General features: G+C 43.2%; 1 protein-coding gene across 7 annotated transcripts in view; it reads left to right on the forward strand.

Moving 5' to 3' along the window:
* STIL (STIL centriolar assembly protein) overlaps positions 1-6,541 on the forward strand; it is a 63,853-nt gene extending 57,312 nt beyond the window's left edge. For all 7 annotated transcript variants that reach the window (XM_078451931.2, XM_078451933.2, XM_078451932.2 and 4 more), the window contains one exon: positions 5,040-6,541. In XM_078451931.2, the coding sequence (XP_078308057.2) occupies positions 5,040-5,826 (787 nt within the window). In that variant the 3' untranslated portion in view covers positions 5,827-6,541. The remainder of the gene's footprint in view (positions 1-5,039) is intronic.
* The last annotated feature ends 8,826 nt before the right edge of the window (positions 6,542-15,367 follow it).

Here is a 15,367-nt window from a genome sequence, read left to right on the forward strand (position 1 = left end):
AGACATTAGGCGAAAAAAAGATTTTTAAGTAACCTTGACACCTGACGTGAGGCTTGAATTTACAACCCTGAGATGAAAAGTCACAAGCTCTTCCAGCTAGCCAGTCAGGCGCCCCAATTTCTTACTACTTAATTTTTTAATGTTTATTTATTTTTTGAGAGAGAGAGGGAGAGAGAGCTCAGGGAGGGGCAGAGAAAGGAAGACAGAGGATCCTAAGTGAGCTCCTGCTCAGCAGAGAGCCTGAGAGCCCAGTGCAGGGCTCAAACTCACAAACGGTGAGATCATGACCTGAGTCAAAGTCAGGCGCTTAACCGACTGAGCCACCCAGGTGCCCCTTTTGAAATGTTGCTGTAATGAACATCTTGTTGCAAAGATTGCATTTTTTTTTTTTTAGTTTAGGATTATTGCCTTACAGTCTCAGAAATGGAAAGACTAAGTCAAAAGGGTAGGAAAATTTTAAAGCTGTTGTGACATTGCTTTCTGAAAGAGAAGGTTTTATAGTCTTACCAGCTATATGTATTATTTCGCCAATACTTTCATTCATTTTACTTCAATAAATACGTATTGAGCTTCTATTTTGAGCCAGCTCTGAGAGACATCATGGTATACAAGATAACCTGTTGAAGACATCTTTGCCCTCACAGAGCCCATTGTGCAGTGGAAAAGACACATAGTCAACTATGATATATTCTGTTACCGCCTATGAAAAGGAAGGATATATATAGTATGTTGTAGAAACACATAGGAGAGGTACCTAACATTAGCAGTATTTTCATACTGTATTATAATTACACTATATTAAAATTGTCCTTTTGAACATGTGTGCTAATTTAGACCAAAAATATATTAAACTATTCTTTTTTTTTTTTTTAACGTTTATTTATTTTTGAGACAGAGAGAGACAGACCATGAACGGGGGAAGGGCAGAGAGAGAGGGAGACACAGAATTGGAAGCAGGCTCCAGGCTCCGAGCCATCAGCCCAGAGCCCAACGTGGGGCTCGAACTCACGAACCGTGAGATCGTGACCTGAGTCGAAGTCGGACGCTTAACCAACTGAGCCACCCAGGCGCCCCTAAACTATTTAATTTATATTTTATTGATTATTAATGGCTTCTGCATATTATTATGATTAAACATGAAACCACACTGAAACTGTTTCTCCAACACAAAGAAGTGAGATTTTGTTTGTCATTAATCTTAGGCTGAAAGAAGCTAAAGCCTAATTAATTAATTCATATTGTTTTTTGTCTTAAGCTGTTCTGTTTTTTAACAACTTTGTTGTTGTTTAATGTTTATTTTTGAGAGACAGAGAGCACAAGTAGGGGAGGGGCAGAGAGAGAGGGAGACACAGAATCTGAAGCAGGCTCCAGGTTCCCAGCTGTCAGTATAGAGCCTGACTTGGGGCTCGAACTCCTGAACCATGAGATCATGACCTAAACCGAAGGACGCTTAACCGACTGAGCCACCCAGGTGCCCCAAACTTATTTTTTTTAGTATAATCTCCTACCACTGTCTGCCAGCCTTCCAGCTTACCCACCATTGGGATTTGCAAGGTTCCTCACTGTTACTTTCACCTGGGATATTCTTTTTCACCTTTCTGCCTGCCAGAATCCTCTTATCCTTCAAGGCTGAACTCAGATGGCAGCTCCTTTGTCAAGCTTTCCTGGGCCCCTCACCAGAATATTGATGTTTTTACTCAGACTACTTGTTCCTAATATAGCCTATTCTATAGCCTATTCTTGTGATAGGTTTTCCAGCAAGATCATGAGTAGTATATATCTCTGAATCTTCATTGCTTCTATCACACTTGGTGGGCCTTCCATGAGTCATTTGCTGAATTTGTGAAATCCCATCTGTTTGGGTCATCATTGAAGCATACAGTGAATGCTTTATTTTTAGCACCTCTGTGGTACTTAATGTCCGTATTTGTGGCCTTGTTACCTTTTAACATCTATGAGTATAATATAACTGGTATGCTTAAAAGTTCATAAGGCAGGCGTTTAGAATTTAAGGTACATTTTCCTATGGAAATAGTGTTACAAATTGTAGTTTAGTAATCCAGGAAAGTACTCTTTATAATTCTTACAATCTACACTGTTCCCCTAGTTTATAAACCACCTATTCTTTGTCATTGTACCTATGTGAGAACTCATTTCATGTACAGACTTCGGAAGCAGATCCTCCCACCAGATGAGTAACTGAGACAAAGGAAGGAAGATTTCCTTTCTGCTTTCCAGGTTCAGAACTGCAGAGATTAGGAGGGTCCAAAGGCAGGAGAGCAATGAAAGAAGGTGCTAAACAACCCCTAGAAATTGTAGGGAAGATGGAGATTGTGGTTTGAGGTCTGGCAGCAACCTCTACAGGCATATTTCCAATTCCTTTCAAATTCAAAACAGATCTTAAGCAGTCTCTTTAGTCGCTTCCTTCCTTTCTACTTATTAGTTGAAAACCCAGTGTAGGATAAGTAGGAGTTTACTAATTGGTATTCAAACAGAACAATAAAGTCAAAGTTAGTTTTCATCTTTAAGTTGGAATAATTTTTGTAATTTTGGAATAGTTGTTGGCCTGGGACTCTCCTATAGGAGCATAAATGGACTCTCATCATCCTTTTGAGACTGTCCATCTAATGAGATGCTAACATAGTATATTTGTGCTCAAGGCTGTTAGGATTTGATTAGTGAGTGGCCTCCTGTTGTTTCTCATCTTTAATTACCCTAGTGTTTATATGCATTCGTTTTGAGCCTTATTGATCTGTTTTGTTTTCAAAGTAGTGTTGTTTCCCCTAACCCCTAATTGAAATTAGCTAGCTGTGTTACACAACGAAACTTGAAGAACCTTCTAAACTGATAGTGACTGGTTTATGGATGTATATAGATTCTTTAGCTATTCTATAATAAAAGAAGATGTAATTCAAATTAGACCTACTTTTTCTAAATATTTAGCATTTTGAATTAGAAGTTTTAATTTATTTACATTAATATTATCTCTAGAGATATATATTTTTTAACATGTACAGGTCTTCTGATTTAATATGCAAATTGCTTATAATTTTGAAGAAATAGGCAAAGAAAGTAGAAAAGATTTTATATTTAGAAAATATTATCACTGTGAACATTTCATAAAAGAATAATGTCTAGATATATTGGTGTCTCTTCCATCATATTAAGTACCTAAGTACCAAGAAGATTAAGGGAAAATTATAAGGTGGTTTTAAAGACCAACATTATTGAGCACACTGTTTCATTGTTTGATGATGATATCATTGGTTTCAGTAATATTAATGGTTGAAAATAGCTTCTTCAAAATTTCAGATACTTCTCAGAATGAAAATACCTGCTCACTATTTGGGTTTTATGGGGGTAGGGATGAAGACAGTGGCTGGCACATATAAAACAACTGAATTTCTTCATCGGGTGATATGCAAAATTACAGTGTATTTGAGTAGAATATAATGTTTACCACAACAAACAGTACACAAAAGACTCTAATTTTTAGAGAACAGAAAAACTGATACCAAAATAATAGTGAAACACAGGGGTGGTAGAGCCCTAGAGAATAAGGCGACCTGGGCTCAGCTTTTCAATTCTTAGCTGTTCAGCTTAGGCAAATTAGTAAAAAAAAAAAAAAATCCCTATTCCTTAGTGTTTTCAGCTATAAAATAAAGATAATAGTACTTATTTCTTTAATTCATACAGTAAATATTCAGTAAGTGCCTACTATGTGCCAGACACTGTTTAGGCACCAAGGATATTGACATGAGGTGGTGGATTTAAACATACCTGCCCTCATGGGCTTTCATGAAGGAGCTAGATGATAAATAAGAAATGTGAATTAGGGGCGCCTGGGTGGCTCAGTCCATTGAACGTCCAGGTCAGCTCAGGACATGATCTCACAGTTCGTGAGTTCAAGCCCCTCATTGGGCTCTCTGCTGTCAGTGCAGAGCCCACTTCAGATCCTCTGTGCCCCACCCACCTCTGCACCTCTCCCTCTCGTGTTATCTCTTTCTCTCCCAAAAATAAACATTTAAAAAAAAAAAAAAGGAGGGGCACCTGGGTGGCTCAGTTGGTCGAGTGACCAACTTCAGCTCAGGTCATGATCTCAGTTCATGAGTTCAAGCCCCGCGTCAGGCTTTGCACTGATAGCACAGACTGCTTCCGATTCTCTGCCTCTCTCTGCCTCTCACCCGCTCATGCTTGTGCGCTCTCAAACATTAAAAAGTTAAGAGAAAAAAAAGAAATGTGAGTTAAATATATGGACTGCCAATAAATGATGTAAATGTGAACTGTTGTATAGAGTGTAGAATGAGGTTGGAATATTTGAAAGGCAAGATACCTCTGAGAAAGGTTTCTGTGAGGATTAAATGAGATACTGAGTGTGCCTGGCACATAATCAGGCATCAGTAAAAATTAGCAGCTATTATTATTGTATTTATGATATAAAGGAAAAAGGCAAGTCAGTTAGTTAATATTAATGAGATGACACCAACCAAAAGTAAGTTGAGGATTATATCTAATGAAAGAAAATTAGTGTATACAGAGATACATACAGTAGCCCATATCCAGAGACTGGTTGATGTTTTTCACTCATTACAAATGGAGTCTCTTCAACTACAGACAATTTCATATTCTGAGCTACTCACCAAAGCTTGTAAATGTTACATTATCAGATATTTGCTCTGTTTGATTTTATTTATTTATTATTTATTTATTTATTTATTTTTACCAAAATTGAATGGCTTTTACATTTGGGGGCATTGTATTTGTTCTTAAAATCATGACTGATGTATAAATTTAGGAGAACTAGTTTGTGTTCCACTTTTAGTCTTTGAATCATGGATTACCTTCTAGTGTACCATATTTATCTCTTGAATGTACCTGGATCATTAAGACTTAGATGTTTGCACACTCAGATCAAAAAGCACCGTGAATCTTGAAGCTGGAAACCTTTTGTTGCTTTCTTAGAATGGAACACATTTAGAATAACAGCATTTAGTACTCAAAATGAGATAAATGATGGCCTGCTCCATTGTGTCTTTCAGTGTGTTGGCATGCATCAGCCCCGAAGCAGTGATTTCTGGATTAAACTACATGTCATTTGCTAATGTTGGTATGAGTGGCTTAAGCCCCAACGGCGTGGATTTGAGCATGGAGGCGAATGCTATAGCTCTGAAATATTTAAATGAAAATCAGCTGTCACAACTATCCCTCAGTCGATCAAACCAAAATAACTGTGACTCATCTTTTAGTCTTCTACATATTAATACAGACAGAAGCACAGTGGGGCTTAGTTTAATTTCACCAAACAACATGTCATTTGCAACCAAAAAATATATGAAGAGATACGGACTCATTCAAAGCAGTGACAACAGTGAAGATGAAGAGGAGCCTCCAAACAATACAGAGGGCAAGAGTGAACATTTACTGAATCAAAACCTTACATCCACACCTGAGCAACTAGACTGTCAGAAAGAGCCCTCTAGGAACACCTGTGAAATAATTAATTGTCACAACTGTGAACCCGTGAGCACCCACACAGATATGCCAGTACTGAGAAATATTACAAATGAAGTTGTGCGGCCAAAAGCAATGCAGCAATTGAATGAAAACCCAGCTTTCTTATTAAAAAACTTTAAACCAAGTCCTGCAGTGAACCTCCGAACTGGAAAAGCAGAGTTTACCCAACATCCTGAGAAAGAAAATGAAAGGGACTCTCCAATTCTTCCCGAAAGTTTAAAACCTGAAACTTTAAAGCAGATGAACAGTATGAATTCAGTAGGCACCTTCTTAGATGTAAAGCGGCTCAGACAGTTGCCAAAACTATTTTGAACCTTAAACTCACCACCCTCCTGATGTGAGGATGGGGTGTCTCCCAAAGAGACTTAGGGAAGCCAGAGCCACTTGGTGGTTTGGGGATCCCTAAGCATTCTCAGGGCCGCTCTGTTTCTTGGCAGCAGCTGATGGCCAAAAGCCGAACAAGCAACCTGATGGTCTGGGAGATGGCTGACTGGTGGGAGGTGAGGTTCTCTGTTCAAATAGAGCCGTTCAGCATCACTGCGACTTTTTAAAAAAAATCCCGAGACCAGTCATTTAAACAAATTTACGTACACAGTTAGTATCCAGCTCTAAATCTGAACTGTTCTTTGTGAAAAGTAAGTCTATTTTCCTAGCATGTTGTATCTCTGCATCTACCCACTATCACCTAAAAGAACATGAGATAGACTTATCATGACCCTCACTAAATTAACTAAACCCACCCTTATTGAATTTAAGGGGAAAGTTTTATTTTTAAAAATAACCTGAAGATCTTTTACACAACAAGTATATATGTTCTCTTAATTAGGATGCATATTTGTCGAATTCTGTGGAAGTAAAACTCTTGCAGTCTGGTAGGTTGATGTTATGTAACATTTTCAACATTATAGCACTAGCTATCACAAAATAAGAAAATTACTGAGTATGAGTGTGTTTTACAGACTTTGAGTATTTCATGTGTTTTAATATTTTTTAGTAGAACTTAATAAAAATGTTCAGATTTACTGTTTTCCTTTGTACTCTGCTATAACGTATCCTTCTTTCTACACTTGTTAAAAAAAAAAAAAACTTTTTAGACTCCCCCAAAATTATAAAAATAATAGCAGAGAGTTCTGGTGTACCCTTTAGCCAGTGACCACCCCCCCCCCCCCATGATAGTATCTTACATAACCATAGCAAATGATCAAAACCAAGAAATTGACATTGGGTACAATATTAGTAACTAAACCACAGACCTTTTGGGTTGCACAGGTTTCTACACGCACTCATTTATTTACTTTTTGGTGTATAACTCTATGAAATTGTGTCACTTGTTATAGATTTGATTCAGCACCACCACAATCAGCATACAAAACTGATTCATCACAGCAAAGAAACTCCATAGTGCTATGCTTTTAAAATATACCCGCCTCCAGCCCAAATCCTTGACAACCAGTGGTCTATTCTCCATCACTCCAGTGTTGTCATTTTGAGGATGTTAATATAAATGTGGCATCACGGTGTGTAACTTGATGAAATAAGTCTTCACTCAGCTTAATGTCCTTGAGATCCATCCAAGTTGTTAGGGTTGCTTCTTTTTTTCTCCCACCTTCTTAAAAATTAAGTTTAAAATTCGTATTTCTAAATCTAAAAGGAAAAAGCCCTCATTCACTTGAGAGATCAAGCTCTTCTGCTGAGGTTAACTTAGATGTCACTTTCTTCTATCAAAGTTTGATATGGAAGCTGGAAAGAAGGGGACTTTGTATCTCTAAATACTTTCCAGCTCGTTTGGGGCCTTCTGAGGTAATAATCTGATAAAAACAGTTTTTAGTTAGTTAGCAGCCTGGTTGCTCTGTGCTCTTCCCCACTGGAGCCAGGACCGGTTGGTGTCTGTTTCCCTGCAGTGCTGCTATTTGGGGTTAAAATCAAGATGTAGAAATGGCCATAATGATTCTGTGTTTCCCTTTGTTTCCATAGGCTACATTTGGGACTTTAGTTATTTTAATAAATAGCCTAAAAACCCACTTAAAGTCTTCACTAGAGTCAACTTTTAAGGAACGGAATTGTCAGTGCTACTTCAAGTGTGCTCCGTTTAACATTAGCCTGCAATGTCTCACCCAAGAAGCGAGTGTGGGTATAATTTAGATTGCACATTATTGAAAAAACTGAGAATGCTAGTGAATTAACTGACAGCCTCATTAACTATACCATTATCACTGGGAACCCTGTAATTTTCACACCAAACAAGAAGCTCTCTGTCTGAACAATAAAAACTGAACCTGAGGCTTTTTAGGCAAAATCTAATTCCGTCCCCTCTGTTACCACATCTAATTTAAGGCCTCTGATAAGACACTTAAGCAGTTTTGGAAACTGAATTTAGACTGCAGACTAATTCAACCAAACATGTCTCTTTCTACTAAACGCATGTCTAGAGAAGAGGGGCCATCACTGAAGCCTCCTCTGGGAAGTTGTCTAAGAACGTTTTACTGTGGGAAGTTATTTGGTAAATTAGTTGCTAAGGTAGCTTTCAGGCATCTTTGGGGAAAGCATGAGTACTGGGAAAATTGGGTTAAAAGACTCTGGATATGATTGCCTCTCAAGTGACATTTGCCTGAAGTTTTCCCTTTCATCCAGTCCCACGGCATACCATTTATAGATACACGGGTGCTTCTTCAAATGGAATAAGGAAACGATGGAGCTTCCATTACCCAGCTTCTGGGAAACAAACCCATTCGTCTAGGTCCTGGCCAGTTGGCACCCCTGCCTTCACCAAATGTCCCCTCTTTCAGCCTCTGAACCCCTTGCTGGCTAGTCTGTGCTCACTTGTCCTCTGCCTTACCTTACTGTGCTAAGGGGCACGGAAGTGGATGTGGGCAAGTTAGACCTAAACCTTGCCTTTGCCAGCTGCAGAGACTCTAAGGAAAACAGATACACCCTGGAAACCACAGTATGAGACAGTTGAAAAGTCAAAAGGAGTGATCCAGACTGCAAGGAGCCACAGAAGCATAATCCTGATTGCTTCCATCATTTTAGCACGTGCCGGTGCTCACTTCACATGCAGCGGTTCATTTAAGCCTCCTTGCTGACCCGAGCTGGTTGGTGATTGTCATTCTCTTAGATGAGGGGACAGCCTGAGGGGAATAATGTACCCAAGCAAATTGCTAGCAGAGGTGCAAGCTCAAGTAGAATTCCAGAGCCCAAGCTCTTATTAAGCCCACCGAGAAATACAACTCCTCTTGAGGCCTGAGGAATCCTGGAAGAGCGTCCTACAACAAACATCTTGAGCTGAATGAATGATTCCGAATACTGTAGTCAGTGCGGTTTCGAGTAGGTGCTGTCCTCCAAGGGGCCGTGCCTTATTTGTGCCAAAGAAGGAGTCCGCTCGCCCTTTAGCCAACACCAGAAGTTACCCTTTTCACTCGTGTCCTAAAGTAGGCAGCCCCAGCTCTGTTAATGTTAAAGAGCTCACTTCAATGATTTTACATCCTGGGAATCTTCAACTGAGTCTACTGGAAGAGCTCCAGGCAATTAGAAGAACAAAAGTTTCTGTGCCTTTGTTTTCTAGATGTTACTAAGGGGGGGGTGGGGGGGTGGGCAGAACCTTTCCTAGCCTCCTAGATTAACCGAGAGGGCTTTAAGCTTGCAAAATAAACTTATTGGCAGTGTTTTAGGTTAGCAGACTGCTTCACACTTGTCCAAGTGCTTTCCAACTACTTCCTCATGTAATCCTCCCATCCCGGACCAGACTGAAGTATGTGTGGCAGGCATCAGTAACCCCCTCTTAACACATAATGAGAAAGACAGATAAGGTACAACTGGGCCAAGGCCACACATCTATAGTTAACAACCAGGACATCAACCTTGTGTTTTTCCATAGCATCTAGCCCCAGCAGAGGCCTCTTCCCCTTTCTTCCTCTCCTCGCCAGCACCTGTTTTCCTCCTGATCATTCAACAGGTATCCCTTGTTGATTCTGCTGGGCATTCTAGATGCTGAGCATAAAGTGATTCATGGGACAAATGCCCTGTCGGATCTCAATCTAACGGGGGAGAGACATGCAAACATTAGCAGGACAGTGAGGCCAGCCCTCGTAGTAGAACTATATAGAATAGGGAAGGGGAAGAAGTGCCATTTCCAGCAGTGGGAACGGCTTGTTGGAAAGCAAGGAGAAATGAAGAGGCTCAGCATTGGAGGATGGAGTTGGAGGCAGGAAACCAAAGATAGGGAGAAAATATGCTAGAAAGAACCCTGAGGGAGCAACTGTTGGGTTCCTCTTGTTGCTCTGCCCCGAATTCTCTCCCTTTGGGCAAGTCACCTCTTGTCACTAGGCTTTAGTTTCCCCATTTTTGAAGTGAAGGGCTAGCCTGTTGATCTCCGGCATGCTGTGATTATGAAGCAGTGATGCAGAAATACGGGGTGTGAGGAGTGGTTTGTAAATCCGGAGGAAGGAGAGGCTTCTGCAAGAGAGAACACTGGAGTTGGGCCGTGAAGAGTTTTGAAGGATTGCCACAGTCACAGGTGAGAAAAAAGAAATTTCCCCACTTTTTATAATGCTTAATGTATTTCACAACTTAAAAAAAAGGGGGGCACCTGGATGGCTCACTTGGTTAAGCATCAGACTTCAGCTCAGGTCATGATCTCACAGTTTGTGGGTTCAAGCTCCACGTCCGGCTCTGTGCTGACAGCTCAGAGCAAGCCTGGAGCCTGCTTCGGATTCTGTGTGTCTCTCTCTGCCCCTCCCCCGCTCACATTCCGTCTCTGTCTCTTTCTAAAAATAAATAAACATTAAAAAGAATTAAAAAGGGGCGCCTGGGTGGCTCAGTCGGTTGAACGTCCGACTTCAGCTCAGGTCACGATCTCGCGGTCTGTGGGTTCGAGCCCCACGTCGGGCTCTGTGCTGATAGCTCAGAGCCTGGAGCCTGCTTCTGGTTCTGTGTCTCCTTCTCTCTCTGCCCCTCCCCTGCTCATGCTCTCTCTCTCTCTCTCTCTCTCTATCTCTTTCTCTCTCTGTCAAAAATAAACATTAAAAAAAATAAAAAATAAAAGTAAAAAGAATTAAAAAGAAAAAGAGAATTCAGTTTTCCCCCACCAAAATGTTGAGGAATATCTGTTCGAACCCAAAGCAACATGTCTTTCTCCAGCTCTGAGTTATACATTCCCTGTTTTGAAGGAGCTCAAAGTCCAGTGTGGAAAGAAACCTCAAACCCACGAAAAGGGGTTTTTAGAGTTTGGAAGCATAGGTGATGTTCCCTATCTCCTCTCCATTCCCCAAACCGGAACTGTCGGTCACAGAGAACATCCTCAGAGGAAATCCTGTTTTCCACTTCCTGGTCAGAGGCTGAACTCCAGGAAAAGGATGGATTTAGGGAGAGCCCTGTGTCCTGCCTCTTTGTGGGTGGTCTGGGACCAGAAGGATGAGAGGGACTAATTAGAAACACAATGGAAAAGATGACATAAGGTATTCGAGGGTGTCAGAGCTTCAGGGTCCTCAGAAATCACTGGGTCCTCAATGTACAAATGAGGACATTGGGACCCCAAGAAGAGAAGGGGATTGTTCAAGTCCACACAGCTCAGTAAGCACAGAGCTGGGACTGGAATTCAGGACTCTAGACTGTTCTATCATAGGCCATGGTATCTGAGTAAGTTAGGTATCAAGCAATAACCTAGGCCCTTCCTTTTCTCCTTATACTATGAAGAAGAAAAAAAAAAGGCAGTGTCTGTGCGTACACACATACTTCCCAGCTCATTTGCCTCTAAACCCGCCATGAGTTCAAACCCTGTGTGTATCCTTCAAAACCCAGCTTAAAGTCTACTCTGTCCCACATCCCCTCCCCATCCTGCAGAAAACCTTCCCAGAATCCTGTTGTGGAAGCGACATTTTTCTCCTTTGACTTTACATAATCCTCCCTCCGGTTCTCTTTTTGTCCTCTTCCAGATTTATTACAGCCAACTTGTGTGTTGGTTATGTGTACCCATGGCTGGGAACTCCTTGAAGTCAGGGACCATGTACGATCCCCTCGTCCAGTGAAGAGTCACAAGCACAAGGTTTGCCGAACGTCCCTGCTATATCTTGTGCTAGACCCTGGGGAGCATAACAGAGGAAGAAAAGGCACCGTTAGGCCCTGCTGTTGTAGAAATGCACTTGCGTGTGCACAGACACACATGTGCAAAATCATATTTGCCCATATTTATCCAAGTCCTACTCGGACCTCCTTTAGACTTCACAATAGCCCTGTGAAGTGACAGAAGCAAACATGCGGGTTCACCTGCAAACACTCATAGAAGTTCTCAGTGAAGTAATAACAATAGTTCAGTGAGCACACCTGCTCTGTTCTAAGCCTATTCTAACATTTGTTAACTTATTCTTCACAACAAATGTTAAGAGGTGGATACTTTTATTACCCCCATTATGGGCTAGAAAGTAGGAACAGAGAGGTTAAGTAACTTTCCCTGAGGTCACACAGCCACTAGGAAGAACAAGGATTCAAATCTGGACAGTCTGGCTCCAGAGCCATTGCTCTTAACCTGAGCATTATGTCAGGATTCCCCCTGAGAGGAAATGGAGACTCCATGGTAAAGTGATGTGCCCAAGGTCACACAGGTGAAGTCAGGATTTGAACTCAGGCCTGTCTGGCTTCGGAGCCCATGTTATCCTTTCCTTCTTCTTTTTCTCCTCCTCCTTTCCCCTCGGCAGCAGCAGGGGCTTGAAGTAAGCATGTGTGTCAGTTTCATAAAGCTCAGTTCCTACCTTGATAAGATGCTGGTTGGAAGGGGGCAGATACAGGGACCATAGCGGAGTCACTCCTGGTAAGTGACTTGCTCCAAACCCCCAGAATCACCCGGAGGGCCCTGCACTGTGACTCTTGAAGCCCCCGCCTGTGCTCTCCTCTCCACCCAGCACGGAGAGTATCTGTGGAGACCAGGTGTCCAGCAGCCCTACCCCCGCGAGAGCCTGCACTTCCTGGGCTGCCCCGGGAAGGGGCTGCGACTCACAGCTTGTATGTTTGTGGAACCATTCCTCTCTCCTGGTGAGGGCCACACAGGGTGCCCTTGCACCTTCTTGGTGGCTGGTTTCTAGGACCAGGAGAGCTGGCAGTTTGGGCTTCCTCCAAGTTCACGGCCCAGGTTCCTGCTGGGTGGTGTCCCTCTCGCTCGATTTCTTTCTCCAGTTCCGTCACTCTTATTCCTTCAACATACCATTGCGGTGCTGCTACTCTGTCTCTATGATATGCTGGGGCATAGATAAACCAGACCTGTCTCCGAGGAGCTCTTTGGGGTACACAATCCCCCTGATATAGTGGTTGGCACCATATTGGAGGGATGTTTAAGGGACACAGGAGAAAAAGCTGGAGGCAGGAACTTCTGCTCTCCTGGAAGTCCCAGGGCAGCCAAAGCCCTTGGCTCCCTCTGCTTAGAGGAGATTTACTTGGTGTGCACCCCGCCCTCTCCTCCCCCTGCCACCCAGTGCAACAGGGCCCCAGTGTATGGTCCTGGGAAACAAGACCGGGGTGGGACTGACCTGGGAGGAGCACAGTACCCAGCCCATGTATATTTTAATCCACTCGGCAACTCTGCATTCTCCCAAGCCTCGCAGGCACAAGCCTCGGCGCCTTGGCAGGCAGCCCAGATGGGCTCTGAGTCCTGTCACATCCCCAGCAGCCAGCACGGGGCCCAGAATTACTGTTCAAAAGTGTTTGTTTAAAATGAATGCATAAGCAGGGGCCATGCCCACTGTACAGATGAGGAAACTGAGTTCCAGAGAGGGTGGATGACTGCTCTCCCACCACAGCTTTTAGGAATAGAACGAGAAGGAAGCCAGATTTCTTAACCTAGCGCAGACCATGCTGTCCAAGCAAGGGGAGCATGTCACCCCCGCACCCAGGATATTGTCTGGCACAAGCTAGACACTTAGGAAGTGTGGAATAAAGGAATGAGTGAAGCTGGGTGGGCATGCATTTTGGATAGCCCTGGCCCACCATGCTCGCCTCATCTACCGCTTTGTGTAGCCCCTTTGTATAACAGTGACAGTCACACTGAACTTCTCACCATCCCCACATGTACCCTTCCCTTCCCACCACTGGGCCTTTGCACCTGCTATCGCACTTCCCCATCATCTGACCCTGCTACTCCCAGTCCAAGACAGACAACACCAGTTTTGCAAAGTCTAGTCTGATCCTTCCCAGCAAGAATACCCAACACACACACACACACACACACACACACACACACACACACACAGTCTCTCCTGGGTCTCCAAAGCATTTTGCATACCCCTGTCTGGCAGAACATGTAATCCTTGCTACTGTATCTCTCTCTTCCATCTCAGTATCTGTAGGCCTGAATATGGGGTGGGGTAGAGGCTCATAAGAAAATTACAGTTTCTATTTATGAGACGGCGCTCAGCTCTGTGCTCAGCTTTTTATATATGTGTCATAGGTTCCCAATAACCCTGTGAATCATGTGTTCTTTTTACCTCCATTTTAGAGATGAGGACACTGAGGCAGGGAAAAGTGCAGTAACTTGCTTAGGGCCACCAGCCACAAAGTAGTTGAGGAGGAACTCAAGCCTGGTGGGGCAGACAGTTAATCGCGTATTCTCTTCCACTCCATTAAGGCCCTGTCCTGTGGAATGGGTTCCAGGCTGGACACGCAGAACCCAGGCCACGCAGGGCCATGCAGACGAGAGGTTTTCCTGGCGACTCATGGTTGTGTGACAGAGCCCGGTAGGCCCATGTGTCTCCTTAATGGTGCCTTTAAAACAACTCTCCTCCCCTTCCCTTCCCACCCTCCTTTTCATCGCCCTCTCACTGTCACCCCATAGGAGCTGGCAGACCGGCTATGACTCTGTCGGGCCTGACTTGTTAGGATGTGACAGGGAAGTGGGCTCCTTGTTTTTCCGGGTACCTGTGGGGTGTGGGAGCTCTCACTAAGAACCTGAGCGGAGACCCAGAAAGAGGAAGGAGGCACAGATGAGAGCCAGATTAAAGACCGAAAGAAGAGCAGACCCAAAGAGTGAGAGCTGGAGATAGAGACGGCACACTGAAAGAGATGATAAGAGATAAAAGGGAGAGAGATCCTGTGGTCCCCTCGCCCCATCCCTATTAGAGATGGGGAAACTGAGGGTCAGAGGAAGTGACCCTACTTCCTGGCAGATGTGTCTGTCACTTTTGCAAACACCGTCAATCCACTTCCTCTCATGTCCCCAGATAGCTACTGCTGTTCGTGTGCCTGGCCCTAAGCAGCGTGCGTCAGACTGCCGCCGGGGGCTCTGGGGCCTGCTCTGGAGGACAGCGAGAGTGAGGGGTATCAGTGCAAGATTGATCAGCGATGGCATCCTGGACAGGATAAGACCGAAGCCAGGCCACAAAAAAAAAAAAAATGTTTGCAATCAACCTTACTGAGGCATGATTTATACACAATGAAATGCACCCATTTGAAGGATACAGGTTATTGACTTTTGACACACATACGCTCGTGTAAGCAGCACCATGAATCGAGACCGAGAATATTTTCATCCCCAGCGACGTCCCTTGTGCCTCTTTGCTGTCATCTCTCCTCTACCACCAACCCTGACTTGAACTCTGCCATTATAGATTAGCTTTGCCTTTTCTAGAGTTTTCTATAGATGGAATCATACACAAGTATACTCTTTTGTGCCTGTCCTCTTTCACCGAGCATAATGTTTTTGAGATGATTTCGTATTCTTGCATGTATCAGTAGGTTGGTTCTTTCTTTACTGTTGAGTAGTATTCTGTTGCGTGAATGTACCACAATTTATCTGTTCACCTGTTGATGGGCATTTGGATTGTTTCTGGGTTTTAGCTGTTATGAATAAAGCGGCTATATGAATATTGCGTCC

This window comes from Panthera onca, chromosome C1 (assembly GCF_046562875.1).
Source record: "Panthera onca isolate mPanOnc1 chromosome C1, mPanOnc1 haplotype 2, whole genome shotgun sequence".
Classification (NCBI taxonomy): domain Eukaryota; kingdom Metazoa; phylum Chordata; class Mammalia; order Carnivora; family Felidae; genus Panthera; species Panthera onca.